This window comes from Hibiscus syriacus, unplaced genomic scaffold, assembly GCF_006381635.1.
Source record: "Hibiscus syriacus cultivar Baekdansim isolate YM2019G1 unplaced genomic scaffold, ASM638163v2 tig00110020_pilon, whole genome shotgun sequence".
In the NCBI taxonomy this organism is placed as follows: Eukaryota; Viridiplantae; Streptophyta; class Magnoliopsida; order Malvales; family Malvaceae; genus Hibiscus; species Hibiscus syriacus.
In genome coordinates this window covers 697,105-719,834 of record NW_024062568.1, presented here as the reverse complement: position 1 = coordinate 719,834, position 22,730 = coordinate 697,105, and the positions used below count along the sequence as shown (strand labels likewise).

The 22,730-nt window shown below is 35.5% G+C and overlaps 2 protein-coding genes and 1 long non-coding RNA gene across 8 annotated transcripts; 1 reads left to right on the top strand and 2 right to left on the bottom strand.

Annotated features, from left to right (window-relative positions):
* Nucleotides 1-361: 361 nt before the first annotated feature.
* LOC120213106 (protein transport protein SEC23-like) lies at nt 362-9,162 on the bottom strand. Of its 4 annotated transcripts, none has more exons than XM_039211254.1 (13): nt 9,066-9,162; nt 7,691-8,453; nt 7,446-7,619; nt 7,189-7,350; nt 6,899-7,041; nt 6,369-6,444; nt 6,115-6,290; nt 5,932-6,013; nt 3,414-3,491; nt 2,142-2,303; nt 1,750-2,013; nt 1,016-1,120; nt 362-604 (listed from the first exon to the last, which is right to left on the bottom strand). In XM_039211254.1, exons 2-13 carry the CDS (start codon nt 8,411-8,413, stop codon nt 464-466), a joined length of 2,286 nt encoding a protein of 761 aa, XP_039067185.1. In that variant the 5' UTR covers nt 8,414-8,453; nt 9,066-9,162; the 3' UTR covers nt 362-463. The 4 variants fall into 4 exon arrangements, with proteins under 4 accessions (XP_039067185.1, XP_039067187.1, XP_039067184.1 ...); XM_039211256.1 differs by having other exon boundaries at nt 7,691-8,448; nt 9,066-9,138; XM_039211253.1 differs by lacking the exon at nt 9,066-9,162 and adding an exon at nt 8,908-9,034.
* A 4,878-nt stretch (nt 9,163-14,040) lies between these two features.
* Nucleotides 14,041-18,012, top strand: LOC120213108 (flap endonuclease 1-like). Of its 2 annotated transcripts, none has more exons than XM_039211258.1 (17): nt 14,041-14,131; nt 14,241-14,357; nt 14,486-14,544; nt 14,710-14,769; nt 14,918-14,971; nt 15,085-15,133; nt 15,229-15,276; nt 15,437-15,502; nt 15,592-15,642; nt 15,866-15,985; nt 16,056-16,140; nt 16,237-16,318; nt 16,418-16,532; nt 16,633-16,689; nt 16,758-16,804; nt 16,887-16,941; nt 17,926-18,012. In XM_039211258.1, exons 1-17 carry the CDS (start codon nt 14,120-14,122, stop codon nt 17,995-17,997), a joined length of 1,149 nt encoding a protein of 382 aa, XP_039067189.1. In that variant the 5' UTR covers nt 14,041-14,119; the 3' UTR covers nt 17,998-18,012. The 2 variants fall into 2 exon arrangements, with proteins under 2 accessions (XP_039067189.1, XP_039067188.1); XM_039211257.1 differs by lacking the exon at nt 17,926-18,012 and adding an exon at nt 17,449-17,635.
* A 19-nt stretch (nt 18,013-18,031) lies between these two features.
* LOC120213109 lies at nt 18,032-21,283 on the bottom strand. Of its 2 annotated transcripts, none has more exons than XR_005524765.1 (2): nt 20,818-21,282; nt 18,032-19,344 (listed from the first exon to the last, which is right to left on the bottom strand). It is a non-coding gene; the product is annotated as an uncharacterized LOC120213109 (long non-coding RNA). The 2 variants fall into 2 exon arrangements; XR_005524766.1 differs by lacking the exon at nt 18,032-19,344 and adding an exon at nt 19,793-19,906 and having other exon boundaries at nt 20,818-21,283.
* Between the last annotated feature and the right edge of the window lie 1,447 nt (nt 21,284-22,730).

Genomic DNA, 22,730 nt, shown 5'->3' with positions numbered 1-22,730 from the left:
TATAATACCTCTCCACTTAATCATAGAAAATATCATATTAGATACAGCAACTATATTTTACTTTCTGTCATGGTCTTTCGATGGGTTTGAATAACGATCAATTGACATCAATAACTACGATTAAAATTAATTTGAATAGAATAATATCATAATTTAGAAAAAATAAAAAAATTCCAACACTTCAATCTTACCATTATGTTCAAATCCCATTGACTATATGAGTTGAATGAGAGAATTCATACTTCGAGAATTTGGGGGAAACAAACAGCATATTAAATCAAATCAGTATTCCCACATTTTGTCATATCCCAAAAGAGAAAAAAGTAATTCAAACTAGTTATAGTTCAGTGGTAAATTAAAATAAATAAAAGCAGAAATCTCGAATTGGAACTACTGTACACAAGTATGAATGATAATAAATTTTACAAAATTCCCTTTCCCTAGACCTCTATCATATTTTTGTTTATTGAACTGCTAATCTCTGGAGATGATCCAAGAACACCTCGAAGCTCACATCATCGGTAAAGATTATATCTCCGCCCGGATTATGACCATCCGAGTTATATGTCGCCGAAGGATTCAACTTTGCCAGAAGGAAACGGGCCTGACATTCACCATCATAAAAAAACACTTAATAATACTAGATTTCCCAGAAGAAAGCAAGACGAATGAATGTTGCAATTAGTTCATCCTGATCCCAACCTAATTTTTACCAATAATATATCCGAATCTGGACATAAACCCATCCGAATTTTGTTTAATACTTTAGCACTACGACCTGAAATTTTATATGATGTTTTATATATATTGTTTTTTTGAAGAAGCTACACCAAATATGTAATACAAATATGATAATAGTTACTATAAAATTAAAAGATCCGATTCCCCTAAAAAATTCCGATTTCAGGACTCAACAGTTTCAGATTTTTTACCACCTCCTAGTTGCAACTGCATGGTCTTGAGTCTTAATTATATCAACAATTAAACGCTTAATATAAACAACTAAGATGCTGACCTGTGAGCCATGCTGGTCACAATTGACGAGACGAGGAACCGGAAACCTTTCCTTGATTATTGCTTCTGCATCATCCTTGGGAGCTTGCAGCAACTGGGCAAATGCCTACATGGAACAAATATTTTATATTAATTAGTGTTTCGCTTCTTTTTTTCGAGGACCAATGAATTGGATTATATATGCTGTCTTTCATTTACATGTTTAGTTCATATATTCTAACACATACAATTAGAGGGCCCAATAAAATTATTGTAATCCAATTTACATGTAAGCAAAACACAGGATAATGTTACCAATGCAGAAAGTAGTGAAAAAATGAAATCGGAATTTGAGGTCAAGGTCTCAAAAACTAAGGGATAAATGACTTTACGTCTAGTGGAAATATTTCTTGTTTAATAGTGAAGGGCATGCTAGAAGGAAAGAAAAAGATGTCATATAATTCTCTGTCAATTGTATTGAGACCATAATGTTATATCAAGAAGAAAAAGAGACAACAGACATACAGCCTTTGCTAAACTTATGGATACAAATGAAAGAATAATGTTATTGATGATAACTACATTATTGACTTCGTAACTCTTGGTGCCATTTTGCAATACATGGACAATCTGTGTTTCGACCAACATTAGAACTCCAGATATCAGCTTTGTTTTTCAATTTTTTTTTGGATAAATGTAAGTTTGCTTTTCTTGTTCAGCTGAATATGTAAATTCCAAATTCAAGAAAAAAGTTACCTGATGCTCAGGTTGATTGTGGTATCCAGCTTTTCGCCACTGAGCAATAGTTGAGCCATGGAAAATTACAATGGTGAAATAAGAGTCCAAAAGCAGGATCCTGTCAGCTGCAATGGCAGCCACATCAAGCAGTACTGGTTCTGGAGCAGATTGAAAAGAGTAAGAAATCAATGAAGGTTGAATCATCACGACCGAATTGGCGACATTTTCCCGATTCAGGATCATTCTGAAGTATGCCGTCTCATCAGGGCTGTTATTGAAAACCTGTAAGGTATAATAAGCAGCTTAGTTGAAGAACACAATTCAATATAATCCATAACCTGTACTAGACAATTTTTAGTTACTGTGATGAAAAAAAATATGAGATTTATGAAAACCAAGATGGAAAATACCTGGACGAACTGTGAACGCCGCAAATGAAACATGAACTGAGGAAATATTGACAACCTCGGAGAAAGGCTGAAAGTAGATGGGCTATCCTTTTGGTAATCCCCAAAACGGGAACACATATGTATCAATGCTTTGTCCAACCATCTTATAGGGTCAAATTCGGCCTGCATACCAATATCAGGTTAAGAATGGTACACAGAACAATTACGCAGGTCAAAAAATTGCATAGAGGTCTTAAATCAACACTTTAAGCCTTAAAGTTTGGGTAATTGAATAGGCTGCAGGCAAAACCCATGTGAAAAATTGATGTGGTCTACGGGAAAATAGTAGTAAATCAAATAGAATTAGAGCTGAACAAACAAGAAAACTTCAGTTTTAGCAATTTAATAATTCATCATTCAAGTCAATTATTATCTTCTTGTTCACAAGCATCCACATACGAATTCAAACACATAGACATAAGTTCTTGCTTGGACCAGGTAAAAAAAATCAACCATAATAGAACAAGGAGATGATGTCCGTAACTTGGAGAGGATAGAACAAAGTAAAGAATGTAATCCACAAACTTTATTTGTACAAATGAGATCAAGAATATGAGACAGATGCACACACCACATCATATAAAAGCCAAAGGTATTTCTGCATACAGGGTAAGATTTTAATAAAATCTCAACAGGACAATGTCAGTTCTCAGCTCCTTGCATTGTTGCTTGAGAACTGTGATCTGTTAGTGGTTTCCTGTATATTGCAGAATAACTAGAATAGTATTGTGCCGCTAAGATTTGATGTCAAGTAGCAGTCCAAAATGTATATACCTTACTATTTAAGAAATGTTGTGGAACTATGCCTTAGTGTCTTGTTTGCACTTCCAGGTTCCAGCAGGAGAAAGAATATTGAAAGTTGAGTAGCTAAACCCCAAACTAAAAGTTTCAAATCCCTTTTCTTAAATGACTTTGATTGGTTTATAACCACACATTTTTTCTTTCTAAATCTGAGGCTTGGAATACTTCCAATGTAATGAGGCTGTGCAGCTTTTATGAATTCCCTTCCGTTTACTCTATTACTTTTTTATAAAGAAAAAAAAGGGGTCATGGAGGAAGCAGTCCCACAATTATAAAAATATTCCCTCAAAATCCAAAAGGCAGCTTGTTAATGACCTCTAGCATTGTGGTTAAATGTGTTGTAGAAAGTATTGGCTTGTATGGGATACCGTTTCTTCCAAGAACCATTGGGACTAAAAACTTGGAAAACATTATGCTTGATATAAAGGTTACCTCAGTTTCCATTTTGAAAGACACTAGGCGTGCCATTACCACAGCTGCTGCTTCTTGGTCAAATCCAGCAATCAAGTCCTACAGCATTAAAAGTAACATAGGTTAAACCTTGTGAAATATTGAAAAGTAAAGTTGAGAAGTTGACACACCTTGTATATGCCCTAGTAACTCAATAAATCCCCCATCTTCAGTGGGGATGAGGAACCAAAAGGGAATAGATAAAACAGAAAAGATGCAAAATTATTCATGTTTTTCTTAAAAAGCGGATAAGGGAACTACAAACTTGTGATATTCCCCAAGGAAAATATCACCGTTATGTGACAAAGGATCATCTATAATTAGCTTTCTTTTGTAATGTTTTCCATATATGGCTAAACTCCAGTTTAGCCTAGGACTAAAGATCAAATATTCACTTTAGTCTGTTTTATTAGTTTGCAGCTGTTATGTCGATGATGTATTAGATAATGTTATTTTAGCAATATTATCATGAATACTTACTATACATAAAAATACCAGCTTCAGAAGTGCAAATAATGAATGATGCATAACCTAGTAAATTTATTAAATTAATAATTTATCACTATTAATCTTCACCAAGAAAATATCACCATTAAAGGATCATCTAAAACTAGCTCTCTTGTTGTACTGTTTGATGTTTGAGCAGCTAGGTACTAGCAACATTGGGTGAATGGATATTTCATTTCCACGATCTTTAACAAAACAGTTTATGCCTTTAAAATCCCAGTCTCTTCTTTCAATTTAATTTAATATACAAAATACCCTTTTGTATATTTATATATTTTTAGTTAGGTTTTGATTAAAACGTCTGTAAAATTTAATTTAATGTCAAAATTCTCGTAGCTTGTAAGCTAATTTTTTTTTATATTTGTTTTAATCAAAACGAAACTAAAAATATATAAATATACAAAAGGGTATTTTGTAATTATCTGGCATTGAGATGAGGCAAGTTCTCTCAAAACCCAAACCAATCAATTTTAAGATTTTATCCGACTCGAAACACAAATTTCATAAAAAACCGACCATATCATATCGGATCGGGTAAACCATCAGGTACAGGTTTTTTTGCAATCCCTAAAAACACCCCATGTGTTTGGGTTTCTGAGTTCGATGTTTGAGTTTGGAACTGCTGCATTGCAGAAAAAGATGAAAACAGCAGATGAAGATGGCTACTATATTGGTAATTTTGATTTATTTGGAATATTTTGCTAAAGTTCCTCTGCTCTCCAGAAATTATTTCCTTAACTGATCCAATGTGTACTTTTGAGGTTTACTGAGAGTTCCTCTAACTGTTACAAAAAGCAAATCCGCAGAACTCGTCTTAATTCTTGTTTATTTTGATAGCTAGTATGATGTTTTGAAGGTAAAAGGATGAAATAAAATTTAATGGCAAAGGGCAGAGAAAGTGAGGAATGCTATACATGGAAAAAGACGATAAAACAAATAAACAAATAAAGAGCAAGTAGAAATAAAAAAAGAATAGTGATTTGGCCAAGGTGAACTTTACAGGTTATCAAATGCATGTTTCCAAAAGAGATGCCAATTGCAATGTCATATCATCACCTTAAAGTCCAAACTAATATACTTAATAGTGATTTACCCCTTGATCTGTCCTACTGTGTGCAAAAATTAATATGAATCAAGGGTCTCTATGCTGGAAAATAGGCAAAAAGATGGAGCAGACAATAAAATTAATTTTCACAATAAGGACTGAAATTCAAGATGTTGCATAATATAAAGTTCACATCTGTTGGACTATTTTATTACTATTCTCAATGCCATTCCATTGTTTGTAGTGGATTGTTTTGAGATGCTCAGCCATCCATAACCTGTATACCTACCCCTTGTAATAGTCAAGCCAAAGAATTTATCCCAAATATCAGATCCCAAGCAAATGGTTCCTAGATTTCAATTTTTTTCCCTATTAGCAAGTTGTACTTTAGCCTCTGATCAATACACTGACACCAAATAAATTTAAATAATCATCTTCAATAGTGTATTAAGTATCCATCAGTGTTCCTTCCCAAGCCATATATTTGTATTTCCCTGGTAGTCCAATTCAAAAGGCTACAAGCTTCGTAACAGATTTCATATCTACTCTCCTTCCAACATCCAAGCAAAATAGTCTAGAACACACTCCAAGCAAATTTGTTAACTGCTTCAAGTCTCAACTAATTATTATATACTTGTCTTCAAGCATGTTAAATGAGTATCACATCAAAATCACAGGAAATCTTCTCAATACATTTCAAATGTGATTTCCATTTTTCCTTAGAAAGTTGTATACATACTTTATGGGAAAAATTAGACACTGTTTGCCTTGTTCCTTTTTCCTTTTATTATAATTTCTATTTGGGAAGAACCAAGAACTAGTAGAGAAAATCTTTTAGTGGGAATAAAAGTCATCAACAAATGAATCGTTGAAGGAGATGATCAATAATTCAATGAAAGGGCAGTACCAAGAAAAGAAAATTAATCACAATAGGAAATCAAAGGCTACCTGTATGCTTCCAGGTCCAGCAACCCATCTTCTTGAAAGACTTGTAACACGAAGTCTCATTTCGCCGGTGCTATGCTGGTAACTGTAGAAAAATAACCGTGAGCCAAAGATGTTTGAATTGCTACGACACATAAAAGAAAAACAAGTTTCTATATAATGTGTATATAAGGTAACAGTTCATACTATGTCAGAAATTGGAAATAAAATTGATTGTTTGAGGACTGAAGTGTAGCATCAGGGATCTCCTTCTTAACAATTTCAAATATTAAACATATAGATGTAGCTTGATCGAGGCCACACATTTTCCATGCACTGGTGCCTCCCTGCCCAACTATGGTGTCAGAGCACAGTGGACCTTTCTGCACATAGTTATTAACAATTAGACATTTTAGGTATGGCCAGTTGAAAAGGGAAATAATGGAAATCTTGAGTTATACCTTTTCAATAGATGCACAGGGCCCAAGAATACCCTGAACTTTGATGTCCTTTGAACAGTTTATCTCAAATATACCACTACATGCCAAGCAATGAATCAGGACTGTTCAGTGGGTCCAATTATCATGGGTTTATAAAATAGAAAAGTTATAGAACTTCTAAACAGGCCTTTCAATTGCACAGCACAAAACATCCAAAAGTAAATGAAATCTGAAAAGAACCAACCGTTGTTCTCAATGGGCTATCATGAACTATTTAGAGCCAAGGCAAATGTATACTAACACAGCATGGGATAATAAAATCATGAAGAACCAAACTCAAGCAACATACACATGCGAGGCAATGGTGGCACAAGTCATGTCACTAAACTCAAAGGTGAGTGTCAGATACATGTATGCTCAATTTTCTAAGTTTTTCTATATATTTGGAGGATTATACCCTCCACACTCGTGTCCAAATATGTGTGGACAAAAGTACTTTAGAAAAAATGGAGTCCGCATAAATCAAAACACTATATTCATCAAAGCCTTACTTAGAAGATAGCCCAAGCTCCTTGTCCTCTGACCGGAAAACACGTCTAAGAGAGTCCTTAAATACTGAATGACCAAAACTTTCTGCAAGAACAACAAGTCCCCCTGTTCTCTCGACAGCAACTTTAAGTTCGGCAACACCAACCTAGGAAAAAATAACGTAGCACAAAAGAAGAATGTGATTTTATCAAGGAAGTTAGATGGGTGTAGGTAAAAAGCCACCACTAGAATGCTTTTATACAATATCAGAAAAGATAAATCTATTATAATTCAAATGCGAGCAAATACTAACTTGGTCAAGGGCACAAGCAAAGAGATCAAGCACATGTCCTTGGTGCACAAGCTGCTTTGCAAGTCCTTCATAGAATTTAACTGCTTTATGATAATTGGGAGCAGAATCTTTATCTAGGTCCTTGTGGGAACGTATTGGTTCAGATAGATTCTTTGAGACAATCTATAAGGATAAGATCGGTAAACAGGTAAACAAAACTAATAAAAATAGATTGTTATCATGATCAATAAAAAATAATGGAGCATAGAAGTCCTTACAGCACCAGGGCCCTCAGTTGAGGGGCCACCAACAAATGCCAAGATTCGAGCTCCAGAACCAGGAACGCAGGCACCCAACAAACTGGCAGCAACACTCAAGGCAGTGCCTGTACACCTACTGGCTCTTTGATCAGCGGGAATGGGCCAAGGATCTTTTTGGAGCTCCTCCAAGATCTAGAGTAGGGAATAAGATAATTTAACATTTAATTAGATATCGTTAAAAGAAAATTTACCTAAAAACATACCGAATTGAGGGTAAATTCGCAGTCAGAAGCAGGTAAGAGGAATCGTGCAATGCTCTCAGAAGACAAGCCATCTCTGGCACCAGCAACAACACCAGTGGGGGGCTTGGGCTTGATAAGGAAAAAGTTCATCTGCTCAAGAAGTTGGTCTTTGGAGATATCCTTGGAACCCTTGAAGACATAGGTCTTAGGAACGGTACTGAAGCCAAGCTCGTGCACATGGACAAGGGTGCCAAAGGTGATCAAGCCAACAAGAGAATTGTCAGGCAAGAAGCCTATGGCCTGGGACAACGCAGACTTGAGGAATGCCATTTCCTCTTCAATAATGTTAGTGTCGACGACAAACATGAAGACAGGCGGAACGGAGGAGGCCTCCCCAGTAGATTGGTACTCAATGGTGGTGTACTGAGGGAATAGCTCAGCGGGTAGATTTTCATCTGAGATGGAGGCATAGTGGGGAGGGAAGTGATTGCGCTGGAAGCAGAAGGGGCAGATCCAAATCTTGGCAGCAAAATCCACAATGGAGAAGGGGTTGAGGACAGAGCGGCAGTTCCGGCAACGGAGAGGAGCATAGGGGAGGACTGGCATGTTGGGGAATGGCTTGATCGGGGTGTAGATGGCTGACACTGGCACCACACAGTGGCTTGCCTCTTCCTTTGTCCCTGGCACCACGTTCCACGCCATCCGAACCCCATCCTGCCCTTCCAGCTCCATGAATTCAGCCATGATTCTTTTGTCTTTATGCAAGTAATGCAGCCAACCTATTCTGCAAAGGAAGAGAATAGCTATTATAAGAAGACAAGAGAAAACAAATTTGAGGAATGTTAGGAGAAAGGAATTTAGTGACTCGCAAAACATGTATAAATGAAAATAAATGATAAATTACGGCCTTTACTTCTATTTTTTCGAGTGACTGAATAAACTTGCCAGCATAAAGCTAATTGAATTTGAAACTAATGTCCTTCAAAATTATAGAATAAACTTGCGGAATGAAATGTGAACCAACTCAAGCAGTTACTGAGAGTAAAAGGAAGAGGGTCATGCGCGTTATAACAAATTAGCGTACTAAAGTTCAGTTCACTTCAGATTTCAAAGGCAAGGCAAAATCCAAAAATCGGAATACTGAGGAGGCAAGCTAGGGAAATTCCACATTCATTAACCACTTGCAGTTATAGTAAGAGTTAAATATCAGCGAAACTAAGCTACACAAATTCACGAACCTAAGTTCTAACTAGATCCAACCCAATCAAAACGATTAAAATCATGGCGTTTCACCACGATTGTCAGCCTAAACACCGGTTAAATTTGGTGGGGATTCTGAATAAACTGGAAAAACAGCAATCATAAAAGAACAAAAGACAGGTTTAAATCGACTCACTGGAAAGGCCTTTGATCTGACGGAGGAATCGCAGATAGCCGTATCCGATGGAGGAGCTTCCGCAGAAGATCGGGAGAGACCAGAGAACATATATCAGCAGCAATTCAATGTAATTTTAAATTTGTTTAATTATTTAAATTGAATAAAAATCGAGTAACATTACACAACCAAATGCAAACCCTATATGATGTATGTACAAAGTATAGTCAAAATGTACGGTAAAATAAAGATGTACACTTGACGGAGTTAGTAAACGTTAAGATCATGTTAATTTTTTACTTTGTGTGGGTTTTTCTTTATGTATTTTAATTTTGTTTTGTATCTACTTAAAAATAAATTTAGTCCATCTCTTAATTATGATTTTTACTATGTGTGAGTTAGCAGTGAATTAGTAAATGATACATGATTTATGTTCGTGAATAATTTTGTTATATATTTCGATTTTAATTTATGGTATATCATTGATTTTTTAGAAATTTGATATTTTTTTGTGGTTCGTTTGTCGATACGATCATATATGTTTGTATCTAAGGATCAATATTGAAAAGACAGAGTATTTATGTTCAAACTTCAGTGGGAACCAAAACGATAAAGATGTAGAAATATGCATTGAATGACACATTCTCCCCTCAAATGATTGTTTCAAGTACCTAGGGTCTATGATACGTAAAGATGGGGGTGTAGATGAAGACGTTTCACACCGTATAAAGGCATGATGGCTAAAGTGGAGGGTTGCTACTGGATTTTTATGTGACAATAATGTATCTCTAAAACTTAAGGGAAATTTTTATAGAATGACAATAAAACCAGCGCTGCTGTATGGATCAGAATATTGGGCTATCAAGAAGGGTCACCTAAGGAAGATGGAGGCCGCAGAAATGAGAATGCTTCGATGGGTATGTGGTAGGACTCTATGGGACATGACACCAAACTCTGCTATTAGGATGTCCTTGGGGGTGGTGCTTGTATCCGAAAAATTGAGGGAGAGAAGACTACGGTGGTTTGGGCATGTCCAATTACGACAACCATCGGATGCGGTTAGGAGGGTAGAGTCGATTACAGTCGACGGTACCAGAAGGAGAGGTCGACAAAGGCGGAAGTGAGAAGACTGCTTGAGATCTGATTTGAATGATTTAGCCCTTACCCGAGGACATGACCTCTGATAAGAAATTATGACGACTTAAGACCAAGGTAGCCGAGTAGGGCGAGTCACATCTATTGGGTGTATCATCTTTGTCTTCTTTTAATGCCTTTGTAGTAATTTCATTACTTATACTTTTTATACGTTTCTGTCATTGGAATTTATGAAGGCTTAGAACTATGGTAGCAGAGTAGTGTTGTCTTAGTTTAGGTTTTAACCCATTTGACTTTATCCCTTCTTGAAGCCTGCTATCGTTGAATTCTGTGTATACTGCTCTTCATGTTTCCTCTTTATAATTTTGTCTGTGTCTTACGTTTCTGTCTATATGCAGATATTTTTACGCATGGGTTTATTTGCAGGGATTACTTCCCATTACAGACGTGCATATGAAGACTGCATATGAAGATTGTTCAACTACGTATTTTATTTATTTATTTAAACATGCATTGCATTTTATCTTTATTTTTAATTTTTTGACTGCCGGATGTCTTCCACGGAAGTTGCTCTCAACCTGGCGTTGGGGGACAACCTACTAACCTAACTCCCCCTTACCCCGTTGAATATGAGAATAGGGTTTTGTTGTTGTTGTTGTTGTTGTTGTTGTTTTGTTTAAACTTTTATTAGGTTTTTAACCTTTTTCTCGTGTGATCTTAAATAATTAGTTTTTGTGTCAATGATTTTAGTAAAATATCATAATTATATATTTAACTTACGTTTATGATCGTAAACTTTTATTATAATTATGAATATTTTATTTTTTTTAATAAAATTAGCGGTTTCTATAGAAAAAGAAATTGAGTGTTTACTTTGATTTGAACTACAAAACTGATTAGATTTAAAAAAATTATGATTCGAAAATTTTAATCAAAATTTGAATGAACTAATGCTCAGACCCAAAATTTAAAATAACTTATAATTAAAATGGTCAAAACTTATAATGACTCGAATTGAAAATTTTAAAATAAAAATAATCATTAATTGAATTTTAAGCATATCCGACCCCATTAGAGAATTGTTATTTTTCTTTATATGCAGTAACGAATTTAGAAATATTTTTTAGAGCATACAAACATATGTTAAAACACAAATTTTTTGTTTTGGATGGAGTGGGCATAAATAAAATTTCATGATAGACATCATCATTAATTAATCGAAGAAAATTCAGATTTTAAAATGGACACGTATCTACTCTCAGGCTCCACCGCTGATCATATGAGTTTCCACATGATTATTGACTGTAAATACCCGATTCAATTCCACCATATACAAATATTTTTATTTCATTTGACATTCAAATTTTAGGTATTGTGATTACCAAAGATTTTTACATTAACAAGCTCTACTAGGATAATTTATTTAAGTGATTACTTACTTTTAATATTTGTAATTTTTTAATAATTATAATTTCATTCATTAATAAAATAATAGAATGAATTAAAATTATAACACACTCAAAGAAAAATGAGGACAATAATCACCAAAAAAACTTTTATATAAATAAAAAAGTATTAAACACAAAAATACGAAGAAATATTAAGAGAAAACTTTAAAATTTGTATAATTTATTTACTAAATTTTAAAAAGTTAAGTTTTGATCATTGAGATGTTAATTGTCGTTAGTTTGATAACGTAATACGTTTAGTAAAATAATGATAAAAAAAACTAATTATGAATTTTTTTTGTAAATCTAAAATAATTTAGGGAGAAAATTTATCCTTTTTTAATATGTTTTTCACCTCTTTCAAAACCCAAGTTTTCCCACAATTTATGTCGCACCCCATTCATCCCTAGGCTTCTCGTTGTTCATCTTTCTCATCACTGATCACTTCTGTCTGACGTTCAAGAATCATTCACAAAATACTCGACTCGTACATTGAAACCCCTCACTATGTGTTGTTCCTATGAGTACCGACTTCGCAAAGGGAAGTTTTACGGTGCGGCAGCCTAATATACAGCTAAAAAAAGGTGTTATCGATTTTGTTATTATTTTAAATAATAAAACCGGTAAAAATTGACCGAAAACATTATTATTTTTACTGATTTTATTATTAATATCAATTATCGATATATGTAATATCGGTAGAAAAATCCGGTAAAAAATAATGTTTTCGGTAAAGCGCTATCTAAAACATTATTTTTTTGATTGAATTTTTTCTACCGTGTTTACTTATATCGGTAATTAGAACCGGTAAAAATAATAATATTTTTTGTCATTTTTCATCGATTTTGTTATTTTTTAAATAACAAAATATATAGCGCCTTATTTTAGCCGTATATTAAGGTGTCGCACGTGAGCATTTCCCGACAAGGAGGATTATCTTCTTTTATTAATTGTAATTTTCACCAATTAATAATTTATTATTTCGAATTTATATGATAGTTACAACTAGAAGAACAACCTTCCATCATTTACAATCATCATCCTCTTTGGATCCTTCATCGTCAAAATCTTCACGGCAAAGGCACCTAAGCCCCACCGTTTTGTCACATTATTAACTTCCCCACAACTAGTATTTGCATCAATTCCCATTTAACCCATCACTCTAAGTTAACCTGTTTTGTCTCCAATGAAAATATCGAATCACTTGTCGGATCAACTAAAATGATAGTTGACGATTTTTTTTTTAAACTAAGTTAACTCTCACTAACACCCCCCCCACCACGTATAAGCCCCTTGTAATGTAAACTACTGCTACGAAATAATTGTTCTAGCAATTATAGTTGCTCTGCCAGCGACGATTGGTAGATTTAAACAATTGTTGAAGCAATTATTGTTTTTATGCCGATGATGATAAGAGAATTTAGGAATTATGGATATAGAATTGGATGTTAGGAATTTAAAGATTTAATGATTTGGAGTGACGACAAGGATAATTACTGATCATTGATTGATCGGTAATGAGTGAGTGACCGTTCGACAATAGTGGTAACGACCGAAAATGAATGATGATATAACGAGAGGTTTGAAATTAATGATTTTAGGGGTTTGATGTTTTTTAAATAGTAATTTTAAGTGTTTATTTAAATAAAAAATTTAAAATCTTTTAACGATTGACGATTTTTTTTAACAATCGTCACAGACTAAATACTTAAAATAATAGTATTAGAAATGTTTGGTACCTATCTTGACAAACGAATATTTTAGATACTTAAAGTGAAAAAGAGAGATAAAACATTAGATACAATTAGGGATGGTAACGGGTCGGGTTCGGGCAGGGTATTGGTCCCACGTCCCCATTCTCGTTTAAAAAACTCGTACTCGTCCCCGCTTAAAAACCCGCAGGGATTTAAACGGGGATCCCCATCGGGTAATCGGGAAAATCGCAGGAAAATTGGTATCCCCGTTTAGCATAAACTGTTATTTAAACGGGTATAGGGTCGGGTATATATATTTAAATTAAATATATAAATATTATATATATATTTTTAAATTAAATTAAATTTATTAATATTATATATATATATATATATATATATATATATATATATATAATTATTTTTAATATTTATCGGGTCGGGTATTGGGTCTGGTAATCGAGTAATCGGGGCGGGGATTACTAAACCCGTTCCCGTCCCCATTTAATATAAACAGTTTTTCCCCATCCCCGTTTAGCATAAATGGTTTTTTCCCGTCCCCGTTTAATTCAGTTTTCAATTTTTCCTGTCGGGTTCGGGTTTTTCCCTAGATACAATCTTAAAAATAAGACTAAAATATAAATTTAATAATAGGTGAGTGACAAAATAGATAGTTTATCCTTAAAATGTATTGGGTCTTTCTCATTCTTTTCCCCTGAAAAATCGAGTAATAGTATAATAGTAGTTCTGAAAGGCGGGAAATACTAATCCTAGTGAAGGAATCAAAAGAAAATCCTACCGGCGGTAGCCACTGCTCTTCCTCTTTTCTCAACGAACAATGGGCATTAAGGTGCGTTTTTTTTTCAAGCGTTTCTGAACATTTTTTTAACTAAATAAATTTGGGGTTTTTCTTTGCTAGAAAATTGATCCATGTTTCGGATTTTAAATTTAATCATTAGGGTTTAACGAAGCTTCTGGCTGACAATGCACCAAAGGCCATGAAGGAACAGAAATTAGAAAGCTATTTTGGTCGCAAGATTGCCATCGACGCTAGCATGAGCATTTACCAGTTTCTCGTTCGTTTATTGTCCCCTCAATTTTTATTTAAAAAAAAAACCCGAAGCTTTCTATTTTATTGGCATTCGAGGGCTATGACTAGCTAATAATGTATTTTTTTCCCTTTTAAATTTTGGGTTGACTGTAGATTGTGGTGGGTCGCATTGGGACTGAAACGCTCACCAATGAAGCTGGTGAAGTTACCAGGTTTTTAATATATATTTTTTCTCTTCATTCATTAATTCTCTGCATTTATTATTTTTTACAGAATTATGGTTAGCTGTTCCCTTTTCAATTACATTTCCACTCTTCATGTCGAATATTAGTTAGTTCATAAAATATTGACATGGGCTCTACTTGCTTAATCCTTAGTCATCTGCAAGGCATGTTTACTCGCACAATTCGGCTTCTTGAAGCTGGGATTAAACCTGTGTAATGTGTTTCTTCTCCTTTTCTTTTCCATTTATTTAGAAAGAAGTCAATTAGTCAGCCATTTTAACTCACACACATCATGTGCGTAATGCTGCTACATCCCACAGGCTTTTTGTTTTGTGCTAATGCTTGTGGTATTTTCTTTCAGCTATGTTTTTGATGGGCAGCCTCCTGATTTGAAAAAACAAGAGCTGGCTAAGCGGTACTTTGTTGCAATTGATACAAATTCTTTATTGCTTCCCCCCTTCAATATTGCTGAAACTTAATGAGTAGAATGCCGCTTTTCCATGATTTTATTCAAAATTTGTTATGTAGTTACTCAAAGAGGGTAGATGCTTCTGCGGATTTGCAAGAAGCCATGGAGGTATCTTCCCTTCAGTCACATGCAGAGTGATAAGTAAAGTTCCTTTTGTTGATCCACCACTAAGGAAAATTAATTTGCTATTATTTTATTATTAGAGTGGAAATCAGGAGGATATTGAAAAATTCAGCAAGCGGACAGTAAAAGTAAGTTATTTTCTCATCCATTTTCTCCCGATAAGATAGCACACTGTTTTCTTCAGCATTTATTTCTGGATGTTTAGTTATGATATAAAAATAGAAGACCAGGATAAAATAAAACTGTGCCAAAGTGAGTTGTTGCTTCATTTCTCTCAACTGTTTCCAGGTCACAAGGCAGCATAATGAAGACTGTAAACAACTTTTAAGACTTATGGGGGTGCCTGTGATTGATGTGAGTGTCCATTATTTGAGTGTGAGATTTTCAGTTTTGGGTTTAGAAGCTAAATTCGTTCTACAGAGCTGTGTTTTTTGTTTTCACAGGCTCCTTCTGAAGCAGAGGCCCAATGTGCTGCACTCTGCAAATCTGGAAAGGCAAGTGTCCAGTTGATAATGATAAGTTGTTTGTCTAGTGGTTCATCAGTCCCGAAAATGGACATGCAAATAACCCTATTTACCTTTATGAGATTGAAAAAGTTAATTTTTTTTTCTAATACCATTTTAAGAAGCAGCCTATTTTAATTTCCACTATTTGCGCCATTTGTTTTTGATGACCTACTTCCTTTAGGTGTTGAAATCATGCCTTCTTATTTATCAGGTTTATGCTGTGGCTTCTGAGGACATGGACTCTTTAACTTTTGGAACTCCTAAATTTCTTCGACATTTAATGGACCCGAGCACCAGAAAAGTTCCAGTCATGGAGTTTGATGTTGCAAAGATGCTTTAAGCATTTTACTTATGTACCATATTGATTTTGGGTTTACTTTTCTAATGGGGAGATGTGTTAGGTTCTGGAGGAGCTGAACCTTACCATGGATCAGTTCATTGACTTGTGCATTCTTTCTGGATGTGATTATTGTGAATGTATTCGAGGTATGTGGGCGTTTCCTTTATAGCGTGTCTGACCTTTATGTCTTAAAATTTAGGTTATGTATTTGGTATATGATTTCATTCTGAAGCTATGCCCAGGTATTGGCGGACAGACATCTTTGAAGCTTATTCGTCAACATGGGTCTATAGAGCAAATACTCCAGAACATAAACAGAGAGAGGTCTGGATTGATTATATGTGCTGTGAAATGATTCGTACATCTTCCTTCGTGTACTAACTAATTTTAGTTAACATTAATAAAAACATTTTCCATATTCAGGTACACAATACCTGATGATTGGCCATATGAAGAGGTTCGTCGGCTTTTTAAAGAACCATTAGTCTGCATGGATGATGAGCAACTTGATCTGAAGTGGAGTGCTCCAGATACTGAAGTGCGTAATCCCTATCCTAATTACATATATTGTTCTGAGCAATGTGTAACCATCTTTCAAGTTCAATGCAGCTGCATTAATTTGTCAATTTTTTTTGCAGGGGTTGATAACCTTTCTGGTGAATGAAAATGGATTCAATATTGACAGAGTAATGAAGGTATTTCCTCTCTTATTTACTCAAACTTTTATAATCATCTGATTATGTTTATTTCTTTTGTTCATTAGGGAATAGAGAAAATTAAAGCAGCTAAGAACAAGTCCTCACAAGGCCGGTAAGTAACACGTAGTTACATAAAACGACGTTATAAGTTTTTATGCTAATGCTTACTATGTCTTATACCCTTCTCTTTCCAGATTAGAGTCATTTTTTAAGCCAGTTGCTAACACATCTGCACCAGTTAAACGGAAGGTATAGCTCCACTATGCATTTTGATTAACTGTCACTATATTGTTCTCTTCTCTTACCTGGTGGCTTGTGTATTTACATTTTTATATGTTTTGACTGGTTGCATCACATATATCATGTTACTTTATTTTTCTTTTGAATCTGCATTAATGGTTTTTTTTGTTTGGTACATATAGTTATTGTTTACTTGCAATGAACTAAACTGCTTGGCCTTTCATAATTTAGTTTGTCACATGTGGGGTTTTATTATTTTGTAAGATTTTTATTTTATTGATAGAAAGTACAAAAGGTTGGTTTTTGTTTTGTTTTTAAAGTTTTGAGAAATATATTTGGTGTTAGATAATCTTTATAAAGGGGAAAGTATGGAAGGTAATACACTCTTTGATGCTTGTGTCTAGATTGATTGGTTTTTATAATTTCTCGGTGCACTTGTTTGCAACTTGCAAGGAACCAAATGCATGCATTTATTTCCTTAACCAATGCTAAGCTCTAAGATATTCTCTCCACTAGTTTGTAATCGTTCCAAGCCCAAGGGTATTGCTAGAAAGCCACCACTGGGGTTGTATTTCAAGCACTCAGTGGTATTTTCAAGGGGTGTCTCTACTTCGCTCATGAAGCTGAAAACTGGATTCGGCAATCATTATATTTATGTCTTCTTTTCTTTTATAATGATGTGTTAAAGGTGTTATGTAGGCCTCGGCACTTCTAAGAATTCGTGTTAGAGCAAGGTTACATGTTAACAATTCATGTTTCTTTCGTATTATTTTCTCATTCCATGTTGTGTTTTAGTTTTTTTTTTTTCATTCTTCTCTTGGGATGTAAGCCATAATTGTATTTGTTTTGAGGTATCACTTGTTAAATTATTTATTTAATTACTCGATCACGACAATGCCGTCATTACTCTCTTTCTCTCTACAATTTGAATTCGGGAGTTGATTATGCATCGACTTTGTGGCCTACATGATTTTTTTCTCATTGCTGTGACAGGAACCCGAGAAAACAGCTAAAGAAAGTACTAATAGAAAGCTTAAGGCTGGTGGGGGTAAGAAAAAGAAATAGTTGTACTGCTTTTGGATAAGATTATACTGTTGTTAATGTATCTTTACTTTTAACTTATCGATTTTGTATTTTGGAACACAGTAAATTGGAAACTTTGATCTTTTATTAGTGTATGAGCATGGCACAGATATTGCATGTGAGCTTTTGAGGTTCCAAATCACAATCTCTTGCATATCAAAAGCTCTCCTGAAACTTCTTATGTATCGTTCCGTACTTTGGTTTCCATGATTTTGTTGTGGTTTTCAGCCGGTTCTCTTCGAGCTTCTCCTCCACCATGGTTATAGTGTACCGGTCATCGCCCTCGAGCATGTTGTCTTCTCCACTGTCAGTATCCCAATATGATGAATCATTCTATACGGTTCTTAATTGTATGAGGGTCATATACTTCATCGAATTCCATACATCTGAAAATGAAAACCCCTTCATCATCTGATCTTGCTTCAGTTCCCCATCAACAGCAGCCTGCAAACGTTCTATCAAACACTTTCTCAAAATCGACATTGGTTCATCGTTCTTAAAGACTTAGTCTTTGACAGAAGGGTATTCCTTGGATCAATCACTTGAGCACCATAAGGAATGCAGATTTCATAGCAGTCATTCACCATGGAAAAATCATCGAAAGAGGTCAGTTTTAGTGCCAGTGCCGTCTTTTTAAACCTGTGAATGGATTAAACAGTCAGGTTCACAAGCAGAGCTACTCAAGAACTGTAATGGATTGTACACTCGGCTCCTAAGGTTGCAAGAAAACGGCAAAGAGATGAAACGAAATATAAAAGTTCATGGTTCTTCAGATATTGGTCCCCAATCAATATTGGCTCCCTTTCGTCTAGCCTGAAACCACTACCAGAAACCTTCGACAAACAGCATCCACAAGTCCCAATTATTACTCTCAAATCTTAACTGCTTGGAGATACCAGAGTTGCTCTTGGGAGCTGTACTGGCCGTGGCCAACAGTGTAATATTGCTGATTTTTGGCACTGTTCTTTCCGGCATAATCAAAACTATCTCCGAGTCACATCATGAGCTCAACAAGGATATTTGTTGTTGTGTTACTTGTGAGCACGTACTTATTTGCCATTGCCGGCTGTAAGTTGATACGGTAGGTGCGTTCGATGTGCTATGAGAAAGTGAACATGGATATAGGCTGGTTCAATGAGCCTCAACACTCAAGTGGTGCAATCAGAACTAGGCTGTCAACGGATGCAGTTTCAGTAAGAAGGGTGGTCGCGGACTAGCTGGTTCCGCTCAAGAGTAGGTCACTGCCGTCACTGGTTTGGTCATTGCCTTTCAAGCAAGTTGGGAACTGGCTCTGGCCATCCTTGCTTTGCTATTACGCATAAATTCCACCTGCAGGTGTTAAAGGAACCACATTTACAAAGAAAATAAAAAACAAGTGTAACAGCCATACACCGATTTTTTCATCAGAAAGATCATCCGATTAGTTCAACACCATATTTTTTGGTGAAATTTAGCATTAGGAGTGTAAGTAGCAATTGTTAGTTCAAAACTAAAATAACCATTTTACCTGTTTTTGGAAAAAATAAAATTCGGCCGATTACTTTAAACTATGTTAAAGAGAGAAATAACCATCACTAATGTTGATAAATGACTGGTCTCGATGCACGCCTCTTCTGGATCAGTTAAGCCACCTTTGTACAATGAATAAGCAGCAGTTCCACCAGTGGCCAAAGAGTCCATTTCGGTTGTTCGTATTTGTATCTCCATAAGCGGTCGAGTCGTGCCATCGTCACTCGCATCGACTGCCATATGCAAACTCTTATACCCATTTTCTTTCGGCCTTGCAATATAGTCTTTTGTTCTATGAGGTATTTCTTTCCATATTGATTGAACAATTTCATGTGCCCTATAGCATACTCTTTCCCCTGCTTCTGTCATATCTATTCCGGACCTAGGGATGTAAGTGTATCAATCTTGAATTCTTTTCGTGTTCATTCAATTAAAATTATGTGTATTTGTGTTTATTCTCCTAAATTAAATGAACTTGTTTGTGAATATTGACGAACATATTTGCAAACATACTCATGAAACAAATTACCGAACAATAAAGGAACAAATTTAAATAATATATATATAAACACATATACATATATATATATATATATATATATATATATATATATATATATATATATATTTAGATAGAAAATAATAAAATTTTATTCATGTTGATAAGAATAAGTTGGTCTTGTTGGTTGTGAGCGGTTCACCTCTTCTCATTTGGGTGGAGAGTTGTGGCCGGTGAGACTGAAACGGCTGTTGATTGATGCTTTGGTAATGCAGAAGGACGATCATGAAAAAGAGGAAGAAGAAGGAAGAAGGAGAAGGGTGATCTTTAAAGGTACCCGCCCTTTCTTCTACCGTGTAGAGTGGTATTTATAATAAATTTAGTGCATGTGTCGGCCGTACAATTATGATGGCTAATCATAACCTAGCAAATTAAATAGTCTAGCAATCACACTTTGTAATTTGTTCTGGTTTATTACGTGAGTGTGTCATAGGGTTTATATGTCTGATGCCTTATCTATGCCTATAGTTAACCAAAAACCTATGTACAGAGGATATAGGTTAGTCGAAAGTTTGGAGAGGTTTACGGAGGCCGTTTCCGAAAATATAACGGTTTCATAACAAATAAAAACACAAATAATGATGAACTGAACATATGACCCTTCAAATTCAATTCAATTCTCAAAAATCCTATTAATGTTAACGTATGTAATTTAATAAACGAACATAAATATCAAATTATCCATGAACTATTCATCAAAATTCTCTCGATGGAAATAAAACGTAGAAGGTTACCTGGAGATGGGCATGAAGTAGAGCGAGAGACAAGGCCTTAGAGAGCCGAGGGCGGCCATCAGGAGCATGAGGCAAGGCCTGCAACATGGGAATGGACAGCTTGAGAGACTTGAAGAGCAAACGAGAGGAGCTGCTGGATAACACGTTGATCTCCTATGTCAATTGATTGAACGCCCCCACCAGCTCTACCACCATCTTCCCCCCTCCACTCTGCTCCAGCGCCGTCGCCGATGCTTCAGCTCTGCAAACGAACACCCCCTTCTGCTGCTGCCTTGGAATAGATGGTGATGCTAACGATGAGAAAGACTGGTAATAGTTGTGATTTGGACAGGCATTCTCCGACCCTGAATCTGGGGAATAGTGCCTCCCACCGATCTTGTTGCCACCATGTTTTTTGTGGATTATCACAGCATCGTTCAATCAAATGAAAGCTTGAAACTTGGTCTCCGTCCTAATCTCTTGTTGGTGTGTATATGGTTGATATTGATGTTCATAATAATATGTGGTTAAGCTGAGCACAAGTGAGCTTGTTGGAATTTGGTAGTTAAGTTTAGTCTCCCAATTAATTAGGTGAAGCACGTTGCAGTTCACCAGATTAGACTGGACAACTAACATTTCAAAACTGGGCTAGCCTCAACCTAAGCCCAAATCTCCCACCCTATGTAAATAAATTATGTTCGTATTTATTTATAGAGAAAATAATCTCAGTGACCAAAAATGCCTTATAATATACGATTTTAACCATTTTTTTTGGATTTGCCAAAATGACCAACTAAATCGCAATGCGATCGATAATTCGCAACACAATCTCCGGTATCGCAAATCAGTTTCCAGATTCGCAACGCGAACTTCGACTATCGCATTGCGATTTACATATTCACATTGCGATAGTCCAAGTTCGCGTTGCGATAGTCCAAGTTCGTGTTGCGATTTTCCAAATTCGTGTTGCGATTTATTCCAAATTTGTTGTGATAGTCCAAGTTCGCGTTGCGATTTATTACAAATTCGTTACAATAGTCGAAGTTCGCGTTGCGATTTATTCCAAATTCGTTGCGATAGTCCAAAATCGCAACGACTGGTGGTATTGCATTTGTTTCTTAAGAATTTTCTCTAAAAATATAGTATTCGCGCGGACGTGTCGAAGACACGTATTACCACGACCACGACCCGATACGAGACGAGACGAGACGGGCGGCGGCGGCGGCGTGCGAGAGTCCCCCTTGTTCTCTATCACTCAACAAGGAAGTGGGAAAGTCAAGCCTTAAATACCATTCCAATAGTATTTCCAATACTATGTGAGATTGAGCATTACCAACACTCGTTTCCAAAACTATGTGATTATTCAGGAAACAATTAAAAATCATGCACCTTAAAACAACTGAATCAGCAACCAATTGCATTAGTAATATATGATTAAATATGTCATAATTAAAAGTCAATCTACAATCAATCGTGATTATTGCAATTTTAAGCAAAACATTCAAAAAAAAATTGCATCACTCGCGAGAATAAAAAAAATTGTTATCGTGCAATTAAAATCAATTGAAAATAAATTAGAATTGCATGAAAACTAAATAAACCACAAATACTTTTTATACAAATACTAAAGTCATGAACTATAATTCACAAATAATATCACTATTTAAGGCTCAATCCCACATAGTATTGGAAACACTATTGGGAATGATATTTAAGGCTTGGCTTTCCCACTTCCTTGTTGAGTGATAGAGAACAAGGAGGACTCTCGCGCGCCGCCGCCGCTGCCGTCCGTCTCGTCTCGTCTCTGGTCGTGGTCGTGGTCGTGGTCGTGGTCGTGGTCGTGGTCGTGGTCGTGATAATAGTAATAGTAAACGTAATACGTGTCTTCGACACGTCCGCACGAATACTATCTTTTTAGAGAAAATTCTTAAGAA

Coding starts and splice junctions, on each gene's coding strand:
- LOC120213106 (XM_039211254.1), bottom strand. CDS start 8,413: ATGGCTGAATTCATGGAGCTGGAAGGGCAGGATGGGGTTCGGATGGCG. Junction 7,351..7,445: donor CAACTGAGGGCCCTGGTGCT/GTAAGGACTTCT, acceptor TTATCCTTATAG/ATTGTCTCAAAGAATCTATC. Junction 605..1,015: donor GTGACCAGCATGGCTCACAG/GTCAGCATCTTA, acceptor GGTGAATGTCAG/GCCCGTTTCCTTCTGGCAAA.
- LOC120213108 (XM_039211257.1), top strand. Junction 15,986..16,055: donor TGGAGTTTGATGTTGCAAAG/ATGCTTTAAGCA, acceptor GAGATGTGTTAG/GTTCTGGAGGAGCTGAACCT. Junction 16,805..16,886: donor AACAAGTCCTCACAAGGCCG/GTAAGTAACACG, acceptor TTCTCTTTCCAG/ATTAGAGTCATTTTTTAAGC.